The following is a 26,444-nucleotide window of genomic DNA, read 5'->3' as shown; positions in this document are numbered from 1 at the left end:
TTATAAAGTTAGTACACCCCCAGCACAGGACTGTACAGTGTAGTGTGTGCAGGAGCCTTTATTATACACTTTATTATAAGTTAGTGCACCCCCAGCACAGGACTGTACAGTGTAGTGCGTGCAGGAGCCTTTATTATACACTTTATTATAAGTTAGTGCACCCCCAGTACAGGACTGTGCAGTGTAGTGCATGCAGGAGCCTTTATTATACACTTTATTATAAGTTAGTGCACCCCCAGCACAGGACTGTACAGTGTAGTGTGTGCAGGAGCCTTTATTATACACTTTATTATAAGTTAGTGCACCCCCAGCACAGGACTGTACAGTGTAGTGTGTGCAGGAGCCTTTATTATACACTTTATTATAAGTTAGTGCACCCCCAGCACAGGACTGTGCAGTGTAGTGTGTGCAGGAGCCTTTATTATACACTTTATTATAAGTTAGTGCACCCCCCAGCACAGGACTGTGCAGTGTAGTGTGTGCAGGAGCCTTTATTATACACGTTATTATAAGTTAGTACACCCCCAGCACAGGACTGTGCAGTGTAGTGCGTGCAGGAGCCTTTATTATACACTTTATTATAAGTTAGTACACCCCCAGCACAGGACTGTGCAGTGTAGTGCGTGCAGGAGCCTTTATTATACACTTTATTATAAGTTAGTACACCCCCAGCACAGGACTGTGCAGTGTAGAGCGTGCAGGAGCCTTTATTATACACTTTATTATAAGTTAGTGCACCCCCAGCACAGGACTGTGCAGTGTAGTGTGTGCAGGAGCCTTTATTATACACTTTATTATAAGTTAGTGCACCCCCAGCACAGGACTGTACAGTGTAGTGTGTGCAGGAGCCTTTATTATACACTTTATTATAAGTTAGTACACCCCCAGCACAGGACTGTACAGTGTAGTGTGTGCAGGAGCCTTTATTATACACGTTATTATAAGTTAGTACACCCCCAGCACAGGACTGTGCAGTGTAGTGTGTGCAGGAGCCTTTATTATACACTTTATTATAAGTTAGTACACCCCCAGCACAGGACTGTGCAGTGTAGTGTGTGCAGGAGCCTTTATTATACACTGTATTATAAGTTAGTACACCCCCAGCACAGGACTGTGCAGTGTAGTGTGTGCAGGAGCCTTTATAATACACTTTATTATAAGTTAGTACACCCCCAGCACAGGACTGTGCAGTGTAGTGTGTGCAGGAGCCTTTATTATACACTTTATTATAAGTTAGTACACCCCCAGCACAGGACTGTACAGTGTAGTGTGTGCAGGAGCCTTTATTATACACGTTATTATAAGTTAGTACACCCCCAGCACAGGACTGTGCAGTGTAGTGTGTGCAGGAGCCTTTATTATACACTTTATTATAAGTTAGTACACCCCCAGCACAGGACTGTGCAGTGTAGTGTGTGCAGGAGCCTTTATTATACACTGTATTATAAGTTAGTACACCCCCAGCACAGGACTGTGCAGTGTAGTGTGTGCAGGAGCCTTTATAATACACTTTATTATAAGTTAGTACACCCCCAGCACAGGACTGTGCAGTGTAGTGTGTGCAGGAGCCTTTATTATACACTTTATTATAAGTTAGTACACCCCCAGCACAGGACTGTGCAGTGTAGTGTGTGCAGGAGCCTTTATTATACACTTTATTATAAGTTAGTACACCCCCAGCACAGGACTGTACAGTGTAGTGTGTGCAGGAGCCATTATTATACACATTTATAAGTTAGTACACCCCCAGCACAGGACTGTACAGTGTAGTGTGTGCAGGAGCCTTTATTATACACTTTATTATAAGTTAGTGCACCCCCAGCACAGGACTGTGCAGTGTAGTGTGTGCAGGAGCCATTATTATACACATTTATAAGTTAGTGCACCCCCAGCACAGGACTGTGCAGTGTAGTGTGTGCAGGATCCTTTATAATACACTTTATTATAAGTTAGTGCACCCCCCAGCACAGGACTGTGCAGTGTAGTGTGTGCAGGAGCCTTTATTATACACTTTATTATAAGTTAGTACACCCCCAGCACAGGACTGTGCAGTGTAGTGTGTGCAGGAGCCTTTATTATACACTTTATTATAAGTTAGTACACCCCCAGCACAGGACTGTGCAGTGTAGTGTGTGCAGGAGCCATTATTATACACATTTATAAGTTAGTGCACCCCCAGCACAGGACTGTACAGTGTAGTGTGTGCAGGAGCCATTATTATACACATTTATAAGTTAGTGCACCCCCAGCACAGGACTGTGCAGTGTAGTGTGTGCAGGAGCCTTTATTATACACTTTATTATAAGTTAGTACACCCCCAGCACAGGACTGTGCAGTGTAGTGTGTGCAGGAGCCATTATTATACACATTTATAAGTTAGTGCACCCCCAGCACAGGACTGTGCAGTGTAGTGTGTGCAGGATCCTTTATAATACACTTTATTATAAAGTTAGTGCACCCAGCCCCGGACTCTGCAGCTTTGCGGCCTGCCCCGCACACTCCGCCAGAGCTATAGAAACAACAGGTGCAAAACATTCTGCTGCCTGCCATCACCATAGCAACTGAAAGCTTCGCTGTCAGCACAACCTAGCCTAACAGGCGGTGTACTCCTCCTCTGACCCGCCCCTCGTGGCTTTTTATTGGTTCTCCTCAGAGTCAATCATGCGCTTCTAGCTTTCTATTGGCCAACAGAGGGCCTGGTTTGGAGGTTTGTCTTATCCATAGCGGGGTTCATTTATTAATTTGAATGGCTGAGTGAAGTTGCGATAGTTCTGTCGCCTTCAGTTTATGCTGCGATATATCGGGGTAGGAGTGAGTATCCGCTCCTGTCGGGACAGTGCGCTGCGGAGGATCCGGTGTGTGATGTGTTTGTCTTCGTTTGCAGTGTCCATGGCGGCTGCAGACTGTGGCGAGGTGTACCCGACCTTGTGGGGCTTCAGCCCTGCCTTAGACCTTCAGATGAAGTGTAAGTGCGACCCTTGCAGCCATGGTGCACGGTGGTGTGGCCGGGGTCCCGTGCGTCCTCTGTACAGGGTGCACCCCCTATCTGGTGTATGATGTGCTGCTCCCCCCCCCCCCACGCCGGTGCAACACAGCTTCCCCCCCCCCCCCCCCCCCCACCTACGCTGGTGCAACACAGCTTCCCCCCCACCTACGCTGGTGCAACACAGCTTCCCCCCCCACCTACGCTGGTGCAACACAGCTTCCCTCCCCCCCACCTACGCTGGTGCAACACAGCTTCCCTCCCCCCCACCTACGCTGGTGCAACGCAGCTTCCCCCCCCCCCCCACCTACGCTGGTGCAACACAGCTTCCCCCCCCCCCCCACCTACGCTGGTGCAACACAGCTTCCCCCCCCCCCCCACCTACGCTGGTGCAACACAGCTTCCCCCCCCCCCCCACCTACGCTGGTGCAACACAGCTTCCCCCCCCCCCCCCACCTACGCTGGTGCAACACAGCTTCCCCCCCCCCCCACCTACGCTGGTGCAACACAGCTTCCCCCCCCCCCCACCTACGCTGGTGCAACACAGCTTCCCCCCCCCCCCCCCACCTACGCTGGTGCAACACAGCTTCCCTCCCCCCCCCCACCTACGCTGGTGCAACACAGCTTCCCTCCCCCCCCCCCCACCTACGCTGGTGCAACGCAGCTTCCCTCTCCCCCCCCACCTACGCTGGTGCAACGCAGCTTCCCTCTCCCCCCCCACCTACGCTGGTGCAACGCAGCTTCCCTCCCCCCCCACCTACGCTGGTGCAACGCAGCTTCCCTCCCCCCCACCTACGCTGGTGCAACGCAGCTTCCCTCCCCCCCACCTACCTACACTGGTGCAACACTTTACTATCAATCTCATCCACAAGGTCATTAATAGAGATTAAAAAGAGTTGGTCCTAGCACAGATCCCTGCGGCCCCCACTGCTGACTATGGCACATTTAGAGAATGTTCCATTTATGACTAGAGATGAAAGAAACTGACAGACTTTATTAAAAATAAGTGTCCAATTTTATCATGTGGGTGCTCTTCATACGCTAACCACTTGGTCAAGCATCGTTGTGCTCAGCCCTCCCCTCTGTTACTTCTAGTGGGCTTCCAGGATCAATTTTAGGTCAAGTCCAGGTCCCAAACTAAACTATATCTAAAGTCTAGCTGAGCCCGGTAAAGTGGTTTGTAACAACGTTGTATCTTATCTTTTAGCCAATTCCTTACCCATCTGCTTATTGTTTCCCCTAGTCCTTGCTTCTGGAGCTTCATTAAAAGTATCAAATGCCTTTGCAAAGTCCAAATAAATCCATCAGCTGCATTACCAATATCCAGGTTTGCACTTACCCCCTCATAGAACCCCAACAGGTTGGTTAGACACGACTTATCTTTCATGAATCCATGATGGTTGTCAGTTATATTCTCTACAATATATATTTGCATGTCATGTTTTGCAATGTCCTCAAACTTTGCACCCCCAGATGTCAGATTTACTTGACATTGCCTACATCCACCCTTACCTTTCTTAAATATCGGTACCACATAAGCAATCCTCCAATCCTGAGGCACCAACCCTGTTACAAGAGAGTTTAAAGGGAACCTGTCAGCAGAAATTTCGCCCAAAACCTAAAAGCTTCCCCCTCTGCAGCTCCTGGGCTGCCTTCTAGAAAGGTCCCTGTTATTATTGTGCCCCATGTGAGACCAAAATAAAGCCTTTATAAAGTGGTACCTTTTTGTATTCAGATACTGTAAATGTGACATGGGGGCGGGCTCTCTGGCGCCCGTTATTCTGCCTCCTGGTCATGTATGCCGCCCCCATCGCTCCTTTCCATATCTGATGCACCGCCCACTGCTCCAGCCATCCCCGCGCATGTCCAGTGCCAGTTTCACGGGACTGAGCAGTGTGACCGCTGGTGACGTGTGTGCAGGCAAGTGATTATGGGCGGGGCTGTGACTGTTATCAGCAAGTACCCGCCCATAATCCCGTGAGCGCGCAAACCTCACCAGCGGTCACACTGTGCTCGGGGTAGTGCTAGACTGTATGGGCTGCTTCCAGGGATGACGTCCCTTTTGTCACGTGATAGGGGCGTGTTCAAAATACTATCACGTGACAAAAGGGACGTCATCCCTGGAAGCAGCCCATACAGTCTAGCACTACCCTGAGCACAGTGTGACCGCTGGTGAGGTTTGCGCGCTCACGGGATTATGGGCGGGTACTTGCTGATAACAATCACAGCCCCGCCCATAATCACTTGCCTGCACACACGTCACCAGCGGTCACACTGCTCAGTCCCGTGAGACTGGCACTGGGCATGTGCAGGGATGGCTGGAGCAGTGGGCGGTGCATCAGCTATGGAAAGGAGCGATGGGGGCGGCATACAGGACCAGGAGGCAGAATAACGGACACCAGAGAGCCCGCCCCCGTGTCACATTTACACTATCTAAATACAAAAAGGTACCACTTTATAAAGTCTTTATTTTGGTCTCACATGGGGCACAATAATAACAGGGACCTTTCTAGAATGCAGCCCAGGAGCTGCAGAGGGGGAAGCTTTTAGGTTTTGGGGGAAATTTCTGCTGACAGGTTCCCTTTAAGAAGATGAGATACAACATACTGTCAATTACTGAGGTCAATTCCCACAATATCATGGATGAATGCCATCTGGTCCGGGGGATTGGTAAATGTTTTTTACTCATACGCAGGCATACTTCTTCTGTAAAATTAGTTACCGTATATCAGGGGGGACATTGATATATATATATTTTTTTTATTTGCCTTCTTGAATGATCCCTGGAACAGTCAGTTCCTTGGTGAATACAGATTAAGTGCCTGTTTAATATCTCAGCCTTTTCTTTGTCCTCTATAATTCTCATCTTTAAAGAGGCCAATACCATTTCTTTTCTTTTTGGCATCGATGTATTTCTAAAAAGAAAAAAATTGGCATTTATTTTAATATCACTGGTGATCTGTGTTTTCAGTAGTTTAATTTTGCTTTCTTGATTTCTTTCTTACATTTCCTACTGATAGCTTTATACTCCTGAAATGCTATGTGTTCTCAGCCTTTAAGATTTTGAATACCTTTTGGTTTTGTCTTAGTACAAAGTGTAATCTCTTTTATCCATAGTGGTTTATTTCTTTTCCTGTACATTTCATTACCACAGGGTATAAGTTTTCTACAGGATTCCAGTACTATATCCTTTTAACCCTTTAGTGACGGAGCTAATTTTCACCTTAATGACCAGACCAAATTTTGCACTTCTGACCAGTGTCACTTCATGAGGTTATAAATCTGGAACGCTTCAACGGATCCTGGTGATTTTGAGATTGTTTTTTCGTCACATATTGGACTTCATGTTAGTACCAAATTTAGGACCCTATTTTTTGCGTTTATTTATGAAAAAAATTGAATTTTGGCAAAAAATTTGAAAATGTAGCAATTTTCAACTTTTGAATTTTTATACCGTTAAACCAGAGATTTCTGTGACACAAAATAGTTAATAAATAACATTTCCCATATGTCTACTTTACACAAGCACAATTTTGGAAAAAAAATTTTTTTTTTTGTTAGGAAGTTAGAGGGGTTCAAAGTTTATCAGCGATTTCTCATTTTTTACATCAAAATTTACAAAACCATTTTTTTAGGGACCACATCACATTTGAAGTGACTTCAATAGGCCTAGATGACAGAAAATACCCAAAAGTGACACCATTCTAAAAACTGCACCCCCCCCCCAAAGTACTCAAAACCACATTCAAGAAGTTTATTAACCCTTCAGGTGCTTCACATGAACAAAAGCAATGTGGAATGAAAAAAGGCAAAAATTAAATTTTACCTAAAAATGTTGCTCTAACCCAAATTTATTCACTTTTAGAAGAAATAACACAACAAAATGGACCCCAAAACTTGTTCCCCACTTTCTTATGAGCGCGCCGATACCCCACATGTGGTCAGAAACCTCTGTTTGGACAAATGGGAGGGCTCGGAACTGAAGGAGCAATATTTGAATTTTGGAAAGCAAATTTGGCTGAAATAGATTGCGGGCACCATGTTGCATTTACAGGTCTGCTAAGGTACCTAAACAGAAGAAACCCCCTCACAAGTGACGCCATTTTGGAAACTAGACCCCTCAAGGCTTCTATCTAGGGGTATAGTGAGCATTTTAGATCCACAGTTACTTCACAGATTTTGTTACCGTTGCGTTGTCATATTGAAAATTTTAATAATTTTCTCAAATGTTGCTTTAGCATCAATTTTCTCACTTTTTCAAGAGATAATTCCAAAAATTTGACCTCAAGGTTTGTTACCCACTTTTTATGAGCGCGGTGATACCTCACATGTGGTCTGAAACCTTTGTTTGGACAAATGGGAGGGCTTGGAACGGAAGGAACAATATTTGAATTTTGGAAAGGAAATTTGTCTGAAAAAGATTGCAGACACCATGTCGCATTTGGAGGTCCCCTAAGGTACCTAAACAGCAGAAACCCCGCACAAGTGACCCCATTTTGGAAACTAGGCCCCTCAAGGAAATTATCTAGATGTTTGGTGAGTACCCTGAACCCTCAGGTGCTTCACAGAATTTTATAATGTTGAGCCATGAAAAAAAAAAAAAAAATTTTACCACAAAATTGTTATTTCAACCAGGTAGCTTTTTTTTTTACAAGAGTAAAAGGAAAAAATTCAGCATAACATTTATTGTGCAATTTCTCCTGAGTTTGGCGATGGCTTATATGTGGTGGAAATCAACTGTTTGGGCGCATGACAGGGCTCGGAAGGGAAGGAGCGCCATTTGACTGCAAAATTGGCTGGAATCAATAGTGGACGCCATGTTGCATTTGGAGAGCCCCTCCTATACCTATACAGTGAAGCTCCTCAACATGTGGCCCCATTTTGGAAAATAGACCCCTGAAGGAATTTATCTAGATGTTTGGTGAGTACCCTGAACCCTCAGGTGCTTCACAGAAGTTTATAATGTTGAGCTGTGAAAATAAAAAAATACATTTTTACCACAAAATTGTTACTTCAACCATGTAGCTTTTTTTTTTTACAAGTGCAAAAGGAAAAAATTCAGCATAAAATTTATTGTGCAATTTCTCCTTAGTATGCAGATACCTTATGTGTGATGAAAATCAACTGTTTGGGTGCACAGCAGGGCTTGGAAGGGAAGGAGCGCCATTTGACTGCACAATTGGCTGGAATCATTAGCGGACGCTATGTTGCATTTGGAAAGCCCCCTAAGGTGCCTAAACAGTGGCGGTCCTGCACAAGTGACCCCATTCTGGAAACAAGACACCTCAAGGCTTTTATCTAGGTGTATAGTGAGCAGTTTGAATCCAAGAGTACTTCACAGAATTTGATAAGCTTAGGTTGCCATATTGAAAATCTTCATTTTTTTTTTTTTTTTTTTTTTTCCACACAAATGTTGCTTTAGCATCATATTTCTTACTTTTTCAAGAGGCAACAACAAACCGTGGACCCCACAGGTTATCCAATGTCTTATGAGCACAGGGATACCCCACATGTGGCCAAAAACCTCTGTTTGGGTAAATGGGAGGGCTTGGAATGGAAGGAGCACCATTTGAATTCTGGAAAAGTTGAAATAAATTGTGGGCACCATGTCACATTAGCAGGGCCCCTTGGGTACCTATACAGCAGAAACCCCCCACAAGTGACCCCATTTTGGAAACTGGATTTTATTCAGGAGTATAGGAAGCATTTTGAATCCACAGGTACTTCACAAAAATGTTGCTGTAGCAACAAATGTCTCACTTTTAGGCTATGTGGCCATGATCCAGCGACACGGCGTCTAGTACACAGTGTCAGCCTTCCTGCAGAGATGTGAGTGTTGTCCATGGGAGAACGCAGCTGCCCATGCCCACGATTTGGGTTCAGGCTGCTGTGGAGCTCTATGCTACCTGCAGAGAACACTCATCTCCGCAGCATAAATTGACATGCTGAGGCTCGGGAAGCTGCACCACAGGTCTGTTTATGCTGCGGAGAAAAGAAGCACATTGGGCATAGGATTTCTAAAAATCCTTCCACTGTGCTTCTACTGCACAACGCAGCGTTATGGACGCAGGGAAAACACTCTGCTCCCAGAACACGCTGCAAACCCTGATTGTGGGCACATAGCCTAAAATGCTACAATGAATGAATGGATAATGTCAAACATATATAACGTTCCACCCCCCCCCCCCCCCCCCTGCATATTCTAAGCTGGCGCCCTTTAGTGCCTTTCATGTGGCACTAAAGGGTGCCTAACCTTGTATTTAGCCCCCCAAAAAATTAATAGTGAAAATAAATGACGTGGGGTCCCCCCTATTTTTGATAGCCAGCTAGGGTAAAGCAGACAGCTGTAGCCTGCAAACCACAGCTGACAGCTTCACCTTGGCTGGTGATCAATTTGGAGGGCTCCCCAGGCGTTTGTTTTTTTTTTTTTTTTTTAAAAAACGTGGGGTCCCCCCCCCCAAATTAGATCACCAGCCAAGGTGAAGCGGACAGCTGGGGTCTGGTATTCTCAGGGTGGGAATCGCCATGGTTATTGGACTCTTCCCAGCCTAAAAATAGCAGGCCGCAGCCGCCCCAGAAGTGGCGCATCCATTAGATGCGCCAATCCTGGCGCTTCGCTCCAGCTCATCCCGCGCCCTGGTGCGGTGGCAAACTGGGTAATATACGGGGTTGATACCAGCTGTAATGTCACCTGGCATCAAGCCCTGGGGTTAGTGATGTCACGGCATCTAAACAGATACCCGACATCACTAACCCAGTCAGTAATAGAAAAAAATAAACACAAAATTTATTTGAGAAAAAAAACTCCCCGAAACATTCCTTTTTCACCAATTTATTGAAAATAAATAAATTTCGGTCGCTGTAATCCATTTTGGAGGTCCCTCTGCGACTCTGGACCTTCTAGAATATGGGGTACACGTTCAGGGAACGTATCCCCCATTTTCTGGAAAAGCAAGCTCTCCATGAGCAGTGTGGGTGCAGTAATCTGAGAATACTGCACTCACACTGCCCCGGTCCAACCTAGGGCAGAGTGACCTGCAGTAACCTCATTCCAGAATGAGGGGCACGCTCACAGAACGTACCCCCCCCCATTTTCTAGAACAGCAGGCTCTCCATGTGAGGAGTGTGGCTGCAGATTACTGTACTCTCTCCCCTGGTCCACAGCGCAGCAGCGAGGTCCGCGTCCCTGCTTGCAAGGATCCAGCTGACAGCCGCTGTCTGCGCATGCGCCGCCAGCTTTCTAGGAGACGGAGTGATCGCGGGGACAGAGCAGCAGCCAGGTAACGGGGCTGACCGGGGGACCTGGGGACGACTTTTCTGCCACATGTGACGTGTCACATGCGGCAAAAAGAGCAGGATGAATGCGGCTGTGCGCTGCGCGCCGCAATCTTGCATGCTCCGGAGGGGGAGCGCTCTAGAGAACCGGAGGGGCTCCGGTGGACCGGAGGAGGGGTCAGGGGGAGGACATTTCCCTCCGATCTGAAATGTTTCATCATTTCAGATCGGAGGGAAATGACTGCAGAGGCGGCGGCGGCAGTTTTCTGTGCGCTTCGGCGCCATTTTGACTGCTCCGGAGGGGGGGTAGGGGTGGTGGGGGGGACTCTCCGGTACCGGGGGCTTTGGGGGCACTAGGAATTTATATTTCTTTCTCATCTGACATGTTTGATCATGTCAGATGAAAAAGAAATCAGTTTTACCGGCCATTTATTTTTTTTTCATGTGTTCGTCGGTATGCGGTGTATACTGGCGATCACATTATCGGGGTCCAAAAAAAACACCCCGATTCATAATCTGGGGGGTCTCAGCTACCCCCGGTAGCTGAAACCCCTGAGATTTTCGGTCGCTGGGGGGCGCTACAGGGTTTTTTCGGGCCGCCGCTTTAAAGCGGCGGAACAGAATAAGTACCCTGTTTTGCCGCCGCTTTAAGTCGTACGGCCGTCGTTATGAGGTTAAACATGCCCCATTTTTGTTTGTCCCAATGTCATGGTAACAGGAGACACCAATCTACACAACTAAGATTTTCCCTTGATTTGTTGAAATCAGCTTTCCTAAAATTCCAGGTTTTAGCATTTCCCCTCTTGAAATGCTCCATTGAATATTACATTGAAACTTCCCATATTATGGTAACTGCTGCCAAAGTCTAGTGCTCATGAACCTGTAGATCTGAAATTGTCCACTACATCGTAATCTGTGCCTGGCATGAGACTCCTGGATCATTGGGTGAACTGTTTCCAAACTTTCCAAATGCAGGAACATTCCTGCATTTGGAAAGTTTAGGGACAGTTCACCCATTGATCTTTCAAAGGATCGCTAGCTAATGTGTGGTGGCTTTTGGCTAGCTGCACAGTGTGTTTGTCAACACCATCGGGCACGTACTCAGATGTAGTGTTGATATCAACCCACTGACTGTGACCGTAATCTCTGGCCACTCTACGGGAGCCAGAGGAACCACTTCTTATCATCCGGTGGCCTGGCGTCTGGTAAGGCCGGTTTCACACATCCGGCATTTTGCCGCTTTGCCGGATCCAGCACAGTTCAATACAGTACAATGGCATCACGGTAAGCTCCGGTCACATGACAGCATGTGATCGGAGGTTGCCGCGATGCCATTGTACTGTATTGCACTGTACTGAAGTGTGCCGGATCCGGCAAAGCGGGAAAATGCCGGCTGTGTTAAACCGGCTTAAGTTGTTGAGCAGCCAGAGATTTTGGTTGTGGCCTCTGGACCAGGTTGTATCAATGGATTCACACCAGCTCTACTCAGAAGGTATACATCCTGGATTGGCTACAGGCTAGATGAGTGCCTGGGCATTTGTCAGCCATTCTCGTCCTCGGATTCCCGCTAATGGGAATCCGTATCAGGAGAGATGTATAGTTTTGCTAAGTGCACTGACCCAATGTGAACGTGGTCATATCCTAGCAGTACAGGTGTTATATGTAGCACACTTACCTCAGGGATGGGTAAAATGTTTCTTTTGGGAAACCTTAAATTTTTTTTATGTAATGTGTTCCCGTTTCGCTCTATGTATACAGGGAGGTAGCCACCTCCCAGATCATGTATTACTGCATTTTTTTTTTTTTTTTTTTTGATACCTTCTGGACAGCTAAAACCCAATTTTCTTTATCGTTCCTATGGGAGACCCAGACCATGGGTGTATAGCTACTGCCTCCGGAGGACACACAAAGTTACTACACTCAAAACGTGTAGCTCCTCCCTCCTAGCATATACACCCCCTGCTAGCCAGTCCTAGCCAGTTTCATGCTTTGTGTCAGGAGGATCACACACACACATGCATCCTTTTTTGATTTTTCATTTTTTCTAAAGATATGGAAGAAAAGCGGGTCCACTGGACCCCCGGCATGTCCCTTCACACCCCCCTGGCGGCAGTGCTGTTAAGGTTGACTTCAGGGCAGAAATCCCTTCATGCCGCGCTCCTTCACCATCCCTTAGGGGCTCTGGCTTGAAGTTAGAGCCAACACGGTTCTCACTGCCTTGCAGGAGACCGGCCTCCATCCGCAGCCCTTTGGCAGGACCCTGCTGGACGGAGCACTGGACCCCCACCCCACCAGGGACTGGACCCTGCGTCTCAAAGCTAAGTATAGAGACGTTGTTCAAGGGTCCTTCTACAATGTGGATTTATTGAGGGGACAGTGATTTATGTTGATAATGCTGCTTTTTACAGTTTTTCCGGCCGGTTTCTCAGTTTTTACTGAGTACCGCGCCGATGATGCCTGATTTTCGGCCGCATGTATAACTCTAGGCCCCGGCTTCAGCCGCGGCCTAGTTTCGTTTTGTTCCCCTGCATGTTACTCATGCAAGGGGACACTGCAGCGCCGCCCGCCGGCCGCTCTGCACAGGGGACGACACTCCGTTTTAGGAGATGATTCCCTCCCCTGTACATGCCTTAGCCCTCCGATTCCCGCTCCTAGGTTAACCCCCGCCCCCCCCCCTCACTCTGGCGCCATTTTCTCAGCGTTCTTAGTATGCTGATCGGCGCTGGCTGCTCTGCAGCAGAGGGAGTGGATATATGGCTGGGGATCCAGGCTTGGAACCTGGGGGGGCACTCACAATAGCGGCCTGATAAGTCACAACCTCTGGCTGTGCACTTTTATACACGATCACGGCATTCTGAGGGAGTTAATTCTTTATTATAGAACCTCCTCAGCAGCATGTCTCACACTAGGAGCAAAGCTCCAAGGCTGTATACTACATGTTCTGCATGTAAACTCATATTGCCTGAACCGGCACGGACCCACACTGTAATGGTCCTTATGTGGTGCCTCTGCCTGGAGTCTCCCCAGGCTGACCCCTGTCTTGGGTATTCTAGACATTCTAGACATAGCCCCCCACCTCTGCAGCATGTCTCACAGAGCGAGGCTGCAGGCTGTTTTTAGTATCCACTCTACTTGGAGGCTCATTCATGGTCCCTCCAGCTGCTCCGGTTTCGGTGGCTGACCCCTGGAGGAATTTTTTTCCAGGGGTCGGCCTGTCCCGGCATCTGCTGAGCATGCAGCCCCCTTCTCAGGGCGTTTTCTGCTCGCTCAGCAAACCTCACAGACCCCGTCCTCCTGACTGGGAGACGCAGGGTCCCCTATCCTCCCCGTCCCGCAGCTCCGATTACGAGCTGACTCACTGGACGAGGAAGATGTCTCTACCAGGGGCTCGGACGTTACTTTAGGTACTTTGATCCGTCCGTAGGTGACGCGGATGCGAATGATTGGATTGCGTCCATTATACTTGTATTGGACCTCCATCCGCCTGTATCAGGGGAGTATTCCCCGCTGGCAGAAAGGCATCAGTATACCTTTAACAGGACGAGGAGTGTGTTCCTTAACCACTCCAGTTTTCAGGCGTCCAAGCCCGCAGCCTGTCCTGCAGATCCCACAGCGGGGTTCTGCTGCCTGACTCCCCCTCCCATCAAAGGTGGTCAAGGAGTGTACTCATTTGCCAAGGGTGGCCACTCCGGTGTCTAGACTTTCAGCCCGGATAGTTGTATCAGTGGCTGACGGCACCTCTATAAGGATCCCACCGTACATTAATTTTGTACTGGACCTCAATCCGCCGGAGTTACCTTATCTAGGTGAACACAACGTGTGTTCCTTAACCACTCCAGTTTTCAGGCCCCTGTGACCAGCCCAGGGTCCTCTCTGACAGTCGCTTCCCATGAAGCGTGATTCTGAGGACTGTTTCCCCTGTCCACCAATAGTGGTCAAGAAGTGGGCTCATTCACCTCAGGTGGCTCAGCCCGGACCGTTATGTCGGTGGCTGACGGCTCCTCAGAGGAGATGCATTCCATCACAGGGACTCTATGCCCAAAACGGTTGCCTGAACTTCCAGACTTCAGTCTTTTCATCCTCTGCCAGGTCTGCCATGCTGGACACCGCACGGCGGTGGTCTTCGCTACTTTCCTCGCTATCCGCAGGCTCCTGTGGCTTCGGAAATTGAAGACAGATGCCTCTATAGAGGTTCCTTGCTAGGCTCCCCTTTCGTGGGACCAGTCTCTTCGGAACCGACTGGATGAAATTTAGGAAGCTCTTGGTGGGGAGTGTTCTTCCTTGCCACAAACCTAAACCAGGGAACCTGTCCAGGGCAGGAATCAGTTGAGTTTTCGGTGGTTTCCGTTCATCCATCTGATCGTCCTCTAGCTCGGCCTAGGTTCATAGAACCAATTGGCTTGAAGCTGCGTCTTCAGAAGACCGCAGGAGATGCTGCCACTTAGTCAGCTTCCTCCGAGCTATCTAGCCACGCCAACCTCCTCCTAGTCGGTGGCAGGCTCTCTCCACTTGGCGACGTATGGTTCTAACACGTCTCCGTTCAGTGGGGGCGGGATTATATCTCCCATGGCTACAAGATGGAGTTCTGTCCACCCGCCAAACAGATTTTTTCTGTTACCTCCTCCCGGCTCCAAGGCCGCCGCCTTCTCATAAGCCGTGGCATTTCTTGCAGGCCAATGGAGTAATTGTACCGAATCCCGACTGGGAACGGTTCTGAGATTTTTGTTTAAATCTATTTCTAGTCCCCGAAGAGGGCGGTGCCTTCCGACCTGGATCTTTAGCTTTTCAAGCATGGTCAGGTGTGGCGTTTTCACATGGAGTCTCGGTCTTGTTCCGTGTGTTTTTTTTTTTTTTTTTTCACCGGATCAATCAAGAACCCAAGGAGATTCCCTCGCAGCCTTCGGCATCAGAGATGCTTTTCTGCAACGGTCAATCGCAGTTTCACACCAGCGTTGACTGCGTTTTGCCATCAGAGTGGTCCAATTCGTGGCTCTTCCCTTGGGGTTGGCCACGGCCCCTCGAGTATTCTCATTGGGGCTGCTGTGATTAGGGGCCTGCACCCCTAGGGATTGACAGTGATCGTTTGCCCTAGACGGCCTTCTTCTCAGGCCTTCATCCAGTGCAGACTCTTAGCAGAGTACTTCGCTTACTCTCGCCACTCTAACCTATTCGGGTGGCTTGTCATTCTGTTCAAGTCCACTCTGACTTCGAACCAGAGGCTCTCAAGGACGCAATTCGAGACTGTCGGCTCTTGTGAAGCCGCTCTTAGTCGATAAGTAGTCCCTCCGCTGGCGGTCGACGTCGTTCTATCAGACACCAAATACAGGTGCTGGTCAGACGGTGGCGTCAATGGAAGCGATTCCTTGCCCAGTTTCTCCTGTGCCCTCTGAGACTGGATGTTGTCCGCTGTACACGCGAACTCCCTCCTTCCACGGGGTGGTGGCTTTGCCACTGACCTGGGGCTCGTTTTCAGGGGTGGTTTCGACCACTCTGTCTCAGGGACGCTCCTTCCTGGCCCCGTCCCAGGTGATTCTCACCAGGGTGCTGGTCTTTCCGCCTTGGGAGCATTATATCTCCACCGCGGAGCGCAGGGCGCTTGGACTCTGTCCGAATCAGCCCTCTAGATCAATGGGCTAGAAATCAGAGCTGTATTCTAGCTCTCTAAGCCTTCACCATCTGTTGGCGGCTAGGCACATTCGAGTTCAGTCGGATAACGTTACAGCGTTTTCCTACATCAATTTCCAGATCGGGACACTCAGCCGCCTGGCAATCTCCTCAACATTCTTCACTGGACAAGGGACTCCTAGTCCACCGTATCCGCAGCCCACATCCTAGATGTCAAAACTGCGGGCAGATTATTTCAACTGTCCAACCGTGGTCCACAATCCTCAGGTTTTGCGGTAGACACACTGGTTCATGTTTGATCCCAGCTTCGTCTCTACCTCTTGCCCAGAGCCCTGCACAAGATCAGGGAAGGGGGCCGTCGGGTCATTCTCTTACAGACTGACCCAGGCAGGCTTCGTATCCTGACCTGCTCTTTCTGTCCGTTGGATTGCCATGGCATCTTCCGGTCCGTCCAGACCTTTTCTCAGAAGGTCCGTTTTTTCCGTCAGAATTCTGGATTCTCGGATTGACGGCGTAGCTATTGAGTCCTGGATCTTGGCGACTTCTGGTATCCTTCCTGAAGTCATCTCCGCTATGACTCGAGCTCCAAGGTGTCCTTGGACCTTTTTAGCCTTGCCGACCCTCCTGTCCCTTCCACAGTCCGGTCTACAGCTAGGACTATCCCTCATTAAGGGACAGGTCTCCGTTCTGTCGGTATGTGCCAGCGGCGTATCGTCCGGCTGGCTCCGGTGCGCTCCTTTAAGGGCGCGTCTCACATCATTCCGCCTTTCCGGCGGTCTATGGAGCCCTGGGACCTTAATCCGGTCCTCCCGGTTCCCGGAAACCCCCCTTTGCGCTTCTTAGGGAAGTTTCTTTGTTTCATCTTTCACAGAAAGTAGTCTTTCTAGTGGCTATAATTTCCTGCCAGGGAGTTCTGGCTGCACTCTCTCTGAGTCGCCCCCTTTTTTGGTCTTTTGCATCAAGACAAGGTGGTCTCCGTCCGACTCCGGACTTTTTTCCCTAAGGTGGTTACTGCTTCCACCTTATCCGGGGCAATTTTCCTGCCTTCCTTTTGTCCGGCTCCTCTTCATCGCTTGAGAAAGCGTTGCATATCCTGGATCTGGTGCGGGCGCCCCGGATCTAGGTGTCTCGCACCGCCGTTATTAGGCGGTGCACCTTTCTCTAGTACTGACTGCTAGTCAGCATAGCGGTCTCTCTGCATCTAAGCCGACCCTTGTTCGTTAGCTTAGGTCGGCCATTTCCGAGGCCTACAAGTGTACTCAAGTGCCTTCCCCGCTGGGGATCAGAGCACATTTGATCAGACCTGTCGGTGCCTTTTCGGCTTTCAGGCTACGGCTCAGTAGGTCTGTCAGACGGCAGCTCGAATTAGTCTGCATACGTTTTCGAAGCTCTATCCAAGGCATGCTCTTGCTTTGGCAGACGCGGGCTTCGGCAGACGCATCTTTCAGGTGTCTGTCGCCCATTTGTGAAGTTGGGTTTTCCTGCTTCTCAGTTGTCTGTTTATTCCCACCCATGGACTGCTTTGGGACGTCCCATGGTCTGGGTCTCCCATAGGAACGATAAAGAAAAAGAGAATTTTGTTTACTTACCGTAAATTCTTTTTCTTATAGTTCCGTCATGGGAGACCCAGCACCCTCCCTATTGCCTGTTGGCAAGTTTCTTGTTCCGTGTGTCTTCACCGGCTGTTGTTTTAGACAGAGGCTCCGGTTATTCCGGGTTTTACTCTATCTCTACTTGTGGGTGGATGTCCTCCTTCAGCTTTTGCACTAAACTGGCTAGGACTGGCTAGCAGGGGGTGTATATGCTAGGAGGGAGGAGCTACACGTTTTGAGTGTAGTAACTTTGTGTCCTCCGGAGGCAGTAGCTATACACCCATGGTCTGGGTCTCCCATGACGGAACTATAAGAAAAAGAATTTACGGTAAGTAAACAAAATTCTCTTTATTTCTTCTTCCATTAAGGTCTTCAGAATACCCTTCAACATTTATCGACTCCTGAGGATATCCCAGAGCTGAATATTCTGCTGGTGGGCTGTGGCGATGGGAGACATCTTCTAAAAACCATTTGCCAGGCACGTCGATGGCCACAGAGAAGGCTTAATGTAAGCATCTATAGTGCAGCAAACTGTTGGCCCCATTGTCGTTTTCTTGTCTGTGTATAGGGGCTTTCTGCTCTCTAAACAAAATCTAGTGTTTGCTGATGGCAGCCTAACTAATTGAGTAATTTTTAAAGGGGTATTCCCATCTCAAAGAACCTATCCCAATATGTAGTATGTGTAATAATATTCGCAAATGCCTTAATTAGAAATGTAGTATAGTTCTGATATAGCCATGTCTCTTACCTCATGTGCAGGGCATTGCAACTTGGGTATCCATGGTAATGTCCAGTCAACTCATATAGTGAGTTTTGTGATTGTAACATGGATACCTAAGCTGCAATGCCCTGCACATGAGGTAAGACATGGCTATATCAAGAGATCCATATTACATTGCTAATTGGAGGTATTTGCGAATGTTGGTGTTGGTCTTCTTGCCTCCCTTTTTTTTTGGCTGGCTGGCTCCCTCCCTTTTTGGCTGGATGTGCAGTACCCGGGCGTGGTCACTATGCTGTGCAACTCTAATCCATCTGCATCCCCATGGATCAGATATACTATTCTAAGGCTAGTTTCACACTTGCGTTGGACGGCTTCCGTAGCATTGCGTTGTGTGACGGATGCAACGGATGCGTTGCATATAGTGGCACAACGCAATGCTACGGATCGTACAAAATAACGGAAAGCATTTATTTATTTTTTTTCTTTACAGTACTGGCAGCCGACTATTGTGAACGATCAGCTGATCACTCTTAATAGCCGGCGGCCGAGCCCTCTCACATGCCGGCGGCCGGGCGCTCAGCTGAACGTTCAGCCACCGAGAAATAAAATAAAGTTTGATTTTAAATAAAAAAAAAAAGACCATGCGCAGTGAAAAATAAAGGTTTCCGCTGCTCAAAAAAACGTTACATGCAGCGTTCCATCCGCCCGGCGCAGCGTCAAAATAACGACGCTGCGTCATCCAGCGGATGCAACGCTGACACTTGCGTTAGTGCGTCGTCCATACAAGTCTATGGAGAATAGCGCAGTGCGTTAACGGACTGCGCTATTCTCCATAGTGACGGACTGCGCTGAACGCAAGTGTAAAAGTAGCCTAAAGCTAGGCCGTCTATCTATAAAGTGCCAGACCTCACCCTTTTAAAGCCTGATGAGACTGGTGTACTTACTGTGAAAATAAATGTCAGAATGGCTATACAATCCTTAAGTTATTCTTGTGTTATAAAATGAGCATGACATCCCTGTATAAATGTTATTTTTCAATCTTTTCTAGTTCTTCATCATTGAGAGTGACCTGGAGCTTCTCGCTCGACAAATATTATTTTTGACATTAGCACTGGAAAATCCAGAACAAATGGGTTTACAAGGTAAAATTGCTGTGAAAGGACCTTGCTGTGTATTTGTGTGATCTGCATATTTTTATATATACATCTAGTTGTATAACCCTTAATAGGGGTGTATTCTTGACCCCTGATTTTGATGTTTAGGCTATTGTGTCTGTGTACTTCACGTTACTGTCCTCAATCCATGTTCCTGGCAATACCTACTAGTCGGGTTCTGGCCGGGAACATGCATATCTCTCAATTTTGGTCACATGACCACCATTAGCAGGTTAGAAACCGGCAAATCCTTGCAGACCAAAGCTCAAAATGTGCAAAAATGAAATGTCCATTAAAAGAAATCAGTGCCCAATAATACCGTCCAGCTTTTCAATAAGTCATAAGCTCCATCCATGGAATCTGTTTCTTAATCGGTTTGTCAAATTTTTGGGTCTCGCCAACCACAGCCCTCCCCACGATACTGATCAGGGAGGTGACTATTTTGTCAGTTAGTCCCCTATTGAAGAGGACTCCAGATGTTCTCAGTAGGGTATAGGGTCATTATTCTTTAATCTGTAGGACCTTTACTAGCAAAAGAGATGTTACTGCTGTGATGGAGCATTGCCCTGCAGAAAAAGCAGGGTTTTCTTGGTAGATTAAGACTTTCCTACGTCACTGCTTCAACAAAGTGTCTTCTTAAAACTGGCAGAAGGTTTGGCAGTTGATTTTTGAGTCCCATCTTCAACTCGAAAATCATCCCAGCTCATAGCAGTACCCACCTCAACCCTGCTGGTGTCTGAGTAAAAAAGTGGGAGGTCTGTGCCTATTACTGTCCAGCTATAGGCTCATCTCATCAGCCCATAAAACCTTCTTGGCCCAATCTTGATTCCGCTGCTTCTGTGTCTTGCTCAGTGGTGGTCGATTTCAGCCTTCTATACTTCAGCCAGGTCTTTGAGCACTGAACACCTTGTACTTCTTGTGACGACATGGACTATGTCAGTGCCTAGCATGGGTTAAGTTTCTTAAAATTCAGCCAGACATAAGTTTATCTTTAAATGGGGGATAAGCCCCTCATTGTTTTTACAAAACTCTTAGGAGTCTAGTGTTAAGGCCCCGTCACACTAAGCAACATCGCTAGCAACATCGCTGCTAACGAACAACTTTTGTGACGTTGCTAGCGATGTTGCTGTGTGTGACATCCAGCAACAACCTGGCCCCTGCTGTGAGGTCGTTGGTTGTTGCTGAATGTCCTGGGCCATTTTTTAGTTGTTGCTGTCCCGCTGTGAAGCACACATCGCTGTGTGTGACAGCGAGACAGCAACAACTAAATGTGCAGGCAGCAGGAGCCGGCTTCTGCGGAGGCTGGTAACCACAGTAAACATCGGGTAACCAAGAAGCCCTGTCCTTGGTTACCCGATATTTACCTTTACCAGCCTCCGCCGCTCTCACTGCCTGTGCTGCCGGCTCCTGCTCTGTGCACATGTAGCTGCAGGACACATCGGGTTAATTAACCCGATGTGTGCTGTAACTAGGAGAGCAGGGAGCCAGCGCTAAGCATTGTGCGCTGCTCCCTGCTCTGTGCACATTTAGCTGCAGGACACATCGGGTAATTAACCCAATGTGTGCTGTAACTAGGAGAGCAGGGAGCCAGCGCTCAGTGTGCGCTGCTCCCTGCTCTCTGCACGTGTAGCTCCGTGCGCTGGTAACCAAGGTAAATATCGGGTTGGTTACCCGATATTTATCTTAGTTACCAAGCGCAGCATCTTCCACGCGGCGCTGCTGGCTGGGGGCTGGTCACTGGTTGCTGGTGAGCTCACCAGCAACTCGTGTAGCCACGCTCCAGTGATCCCTGCCAGGTCAGGTTGCTGGTGGGATCGCTGGAGCGTCGCAGTGTGACATCTCACCAGCAACCTCCTAGCAACTTACCAGCGATCCCTATCGTTGTTGGGATCGCTGGTAAGTTGCTTAGTGTGACTGGACCTTTAAAGTTCTTGTTTACTCATGTAATTTCCTTGGCCAGTGAAGGTCAGACACCCAGACAAATCAATTATGCGAACCTCCCATTGTATGTGTATTGCTAGATATGATGTAACTTAAGGCTACATCTCACTAAGCAACATCGCTGCTGAGGCACGACTTTTGTGACGCAACAGCGATGTTGCTAGCGATTTGTTGTGTGACATCCAGCAACAACCTGGCCCCTGCTGTGAGGTCGCTGGTTGCTGCTGAATGTCCTGGGCCATTTTTTAGTTGTTGCTGTCCCGCTGTGAAGCACACATCGCTGTGTGTGACAGCGAGACAGCAACAACTAAATGTGCAGGCAGCAGGAGCCGGCTTCTGTGGACGCTGGTAACCAATTTAAATATCGGGTAACCAAGAAGCCCTTTCCTTGGTTACCCAATATTTACCTTCGTTACCAGCGTCCGCCGCTCTCACGCTGTCAGTGCCGGCTCCCTGCTCCCTGAACACATAGCCAGGCTACACATCGGGTAATTAACCCCATGTGTACTCTGGCTAGGAGTGCAGGGAGCCAGCGCTAAGCGGTGTGCGCTGGTAACCAAGGTAAATATCGGGTTGGTTACACGATATTTACCTTAGTTACCAAGCGCAGCATCGCTTCCACGCGTCGCTGGTTGCTGGTGAGATCTGCCTGTTTGACAGCTCACCAGCAGCCCATGTAGCGACGCTCCAGCGATCCCTGCCAGGTCAGGTTGCTGGTGGGATCGCTGGAGCGTCGCTTAGTGTGACGGTACCTTTTAGGCTGGTTTTAAATCAGCGGTTTTCTTCCACACTGCCGGATCCGGCACAAATGCAGTACAGTTCACAGGCATCGCGGCAAGCTCGGGTCACAAGCCATCACATGCGGTCATGTGACCGGAGCTTGTGATCGGAGCTTGCCGTGATGCCAGTGAACTGTATTGAACTGTACCGCATTTGTGCCGAATTTGACAGTGCAGCAGAATACCGCTGATGTGAAACCAGCCTTAGCTGTCTCTGCCAGAGGCCATTACTACTAGGGATATTTTGTATACGGCTTGAAATCTAGCCAATAAGAGCCCAGTCTTATCCACCAATCGTGAAGACCCCAATGGTCTGAATGGGGAGCTCAGGGGTATAAGAAGGAGGACTGTCCATTGCCTGGGTAGACTCTTGCTACATACCAATCTAGGATCTGCGGATCTGTTTGGCAAGCCATAACCAAACCTGGATTATAATACTACATGGACTTCACCATCGAATGCAAGGATTCGGCTGAGATATCAAGGACTACCTAAGGAAGGAATCCAGCTTGGGACAATCCAGTCACCTGACTACAGACTTTGCAGACCTCAGCCAGCTTCCTAAATCCCGCATTATTCCAGTCATGGTGGGTGCCTGCCGAAAGCGGGGTGCTGCTGGATTGGAGTAATTAGCCCTGGAAGCTCTGAGGCATGGACATTCTAATCCCTGGTGAGCCAGCGGAAGGGTGAGACTCTGTTGGCTGTTACATTTGTGTGTTTTGCTGGTTATGTGCTGTTAATTGCTTGGGGAGCCAATAAAGTCTTAATATCGTGATTCCCTCACCCTGTGTTGTCTGAGTAGTGTTCTGCCCATGGTTAAGGAGGCCGGCGTTCAGTTTGGATGAGCCCTGAGCCACGCTGTCTTTCTAAAGGCGGCCGGGCCAGCGGACGAGAGCACCCTCTGACCCCCGTGTCTCCACAGGAGAGCACCCTCTGACCCCCGTGTCTCCACAGGAGAGCACCCTCTGACCCCCGTGTCTCCACAGGAGAGCACCCTCTGACCCCCGTGTCTCCACAGGAGAGCACCCTCTGACCCCCGTGTCTCCACAGGAGAGCACCCTCTGACCCCCGTGTCTCCACAGGAGAGCACCCTCTGACCCCCGTGTCTCCACAGGAGAGCACCCTCTGACCCCCGTGTCTCCACAGGAGAGCACCCTCTGACCCCCGTGTCTCCACAGGAGAGCACCCTCTGACCCCCGTGTCTCCACAGGAGAGCACCCTCTGACCCCCGTGTCTCCACAGGAGAGCACCCTCTGACCCCCGTGTCTCCACAGGAGAGCACCCTCTGACCCCCGTGTCTCCACAGGAGAGCACCCTCTGACCCCCGTGTCTCCACAGGAGAGCACCCTCTGACCCCCGTGTCTCCACAGGAGAGCACCCTCTGACCCCCGTGTCTCCACAGGAGAGCACCCTCTGACCCCCGTGTCTCCACAGGAGAGCACCCTCTGACCCCCGTGTCTCCACAGGAGAGCACCCTCTGACCCCCGTGTCTCCACAGGAGAGCACCCTCTGACCCCCGTGTCTCCACAGGAGAGCACCCACTGACCCCTGTGTCTCCACACTCCTGTCTTGCTCACTGGTGGTCAGGATGGAGCCTCCTCACCTCAGGCATGTTTCTGAACGCCTTGTACTTCTGTGTCTTGCTCAGTGGTTGTGTTCCTGCCTTCCTTACCTCGGCCGTGTTTGAGCAGTGAATACCTTCTTCTTCTGGACCCACCAGGGAAGTTGCAGTTCTGTAATATGACAGCACTAGAGGATAATGGATTTCTGGTCTCTTCACGTTTTGATTCTTCTCAAATCTTTGGCAATAAATGTGCATCTTATTTCTCTCGCCTTGTTGGAGGACACAGGGCCATAGTTTTTTGCTGTGTCCCCTAATGAAAGCTCAGAGAAAAAGATTTTACGGTGAGTACACAAAAATCTTCCTTTTCACAAGGCATGTTTTGTGAGCTTGTTGACTATTTGCAACCAAATTCTAGCTCTCTATGATCGTCCCGGTCAGATCAGTTGTTCCTGACGGAGGATCCCTCAATCGGAAACAACTGATCTGACGGGCGCAGCTTCTATAGTTTCAAGTAGTTAGTGAAGACATCACCTGATCGCTTTCAACCAGTAACCATTGAGGTTTATACATCTTGGAATTGGAAAATCTGCATAAAAAATATTTGCTCAAATACTCTCCCAATAATTGTGCTCAGTGTAGCTCCATACACCCGCTCCTGACATCAAATGCACGATTATGTCTGAGAGGGGTTGAGAAAATTTGAATTGGTGACACGTGTTGTGAACTTTGCCAAAATTTGTCTGTATTACAAGTTGAGCTGTTTAGTGTTCCATTATAAAATACATGTAATCCTTTTTGATTCCTGTCTTTTCAGAGAAATGTGACCTATTCCTTGAGCTTTTTGGAAACAGCATAGTCCGTAGTAAGACTGCAGCTTATCTACAGCACAAATGTGAGCGGTTTATTAAATATGTCACAGACCCCGAGTACCAGAAGAGTATCCTCCCGCTGCTGGATATGGCTTCTCTTAAGGTAGGTCTATAGTAAATCTGGGCCTGGTCTGATTATACCACATCTTCTGAGATGGGGAGGGTATATTAAAAAAAAAAAATCTCATTCTTATTGTGTTTGATAACGTAAAGGGAAACTGTCAGTAAGATCAACATTCCCAAACCATATATGTGGGAATGCAGGTTTTTGAAATCTAAATCAATCAACACCTTTTATATCTCTTATCTGTTGCTGCATTCCAGATATTTTAGCATTATAATGCAAATGAGGTGTTAAGTGCTTTCATGCATGACTAAAGGTACCGTCACACATAACGAGATCGCTGCTGAGTCACGGTTTCTGTGACGCAGTAGCGATCCCGTTAGCGATCCCGTCATGTGTGAAATCTACCAGCGATCAGGCCCCTGCTGTGAGATCTCTAGTCATTGCAGAATGGTCCAGGCCATTTTCTTCAAAGGCGATGTCCTGCTGGGCAAGACACATCGCTGTGTTTGACACTGTGTGACAGGGTCACAGTGACTGCTGAGATCGTTATACAGGTCGCCAATGTGACCTGCATCGTTGGTAAGGTCTGACTGTGTGACATCTCACCAGCGACTTACCAGCGATCCCTATCAGGTCGCATCGTTTTCGGGATTGCTGGTAAGTCGTTTGTGTGTGTGTGTGTGTGTGTGTGTGTGTGTGTGTGTGTGTGTGTGTGTGTGTGTGACTGGGCCTTTAGTCCTTTAAAAGCTACTTATTCCCCTATTTTTATTTCCTTGACCAACTGCAGCCTCTTTTATGGCTCACTGTCTGTGTGACAATGGAAATCAGATGGTGAGCTAAGAGGTTGGAGCTAGGTGACATTCACACCCAGAGAACTTAAATGCATCATTTTCAGGTCACTTAAAACACTAAATTATCTGAAATGCAGCAACAGATAAAATATATAAAGGTGTCAATGGATTTAGAGAGGCTCATTAAATATGCACTCAGTTCTGTTTTCATTCTATGGCATAATGTTTCTCCCTACCATAAATTAGACCCATGTTGTGGCCTTAAGATAACTTTGGAGACATTTCTTTTTATTCATGCTGCTTCCTATCCCCTAATATCTTCTAGTTTACTGCAGAAAGCTCCAAATTATGTCCCACAAATAAAACAATCAGAATTCAGCAAAAATTAAAGAAAGTATATTGTTTAAATATAATCGCTCGCCTTTTGTGTTAATTTGCATTCGTTTGCATATATTGATTGCCTCCATTGTTCCTCGCACTCCGCTCCTTTCTCACTATTGTGATGGCTCCACACTTGCAGATTAGTTTGTGCCTCTCCAGATAAGTTTTATTACCAAAGACTCAGCTTTCATCTTCAGAGGATTGGCCCAGAGAGGCTTTCCTCAGTGCCAAATGGGGTGTTAAGGCCCCGTCACACTAAGCAACATCGCTAGCAACATCGCTGGTAACGAACAACTTTTGTGACGTTGCTAGCGATGTTGCTGTGTGTGACATCCAGCAACAACCTGGCCCCTGCTGTGAGGTCGTTGGTTGTTGCTGAATGTCCTGGGCCATTTTTTAGTTGTTGCTGTCCCGCTGTGAAGCACAGATCGCTGTGTGTGACAGCGAGACAGCAACAACTAAATGTGCAGTGAGCAGGGAGCCAGCTTCTGCTGAGGCTGGTAACTAATGTAAACATCGGGTAACCAAGAAGCCCTGTCCTTGGTTACCCGATATTTACCTTTGATACCAGCCTCCTCCGCTCTCACTGCCTGTGCTGCCGGCTCCTGCTCTGTGCACAGATAGCTGCAGCACACATCAGGCAATTAACCCGATGTGTGCTGTAACTAGGAGAGCAAGGAGCCAGCGCTAAGCAGTGTGCGC

At 48.4% G+C, this 26,444-nt stretch overlaps 1 protein-coding gene across 1 annotated transcript in view; it reads left to right on the top strand.

Annotated features, from left to right (window-relative positions):
* Positions 1 to 2,723: 2,723 nt before the first annotated feature.
* Positions 2,724 to 26,444, top strand: part of DNAAF3 (dynein axonemal assembly factor 3) — a 47,816-nt gene continuing 24,095 nt past the window's right edge. Inside the window, exons 1-5 of the mRNA XM_075327650.1 lie at positions 2,724 to 2,805; positions 2,885 to 2,965; positions 17,844 to 17,983; positions 19,245 to 19,338; positions 24,449 to 24,606. Coding sequence (XP_075183765.1) covers positions 2,890 to 2,965; positions 17,844 to 17,983; positions 19,245 to 19,338; positions 24,449 to 24,606 — 468 coding nt within the window. The 5' untranslated portion in view covers positions 2,724 to 2,805; positions 2,885 to 2,889. The remainder of the gene's footprint in view (positions 2,806 to 2,884; positions 2,966 to 17,843; positions 17,984 to 19,244; positions 19,339 to 24,448; positions 24,607 to 26,444) is intronic.

This window comes from Anomaloglossus baeobatrachus, chromosome 11 (assembly GCF_048569485.1).
Source record: "Anomaloglossus baeobatrachus isolate aAnoBae1 chromosome 11, aAnoBae1.hap1, whole genome shotgun sequence".
In the NCBI taxonomy this organism is placed as follows: domain Eukaryota; kingdom Metazoa; phylum Chordata; class Amphibia; order Anura; family Aromobatidae; genus Anomaloglossus; species Anomaloglossus baeobatrachus.
This window is presented reverse-complemented; position numbering and strand designations above follow the sequence as displayed.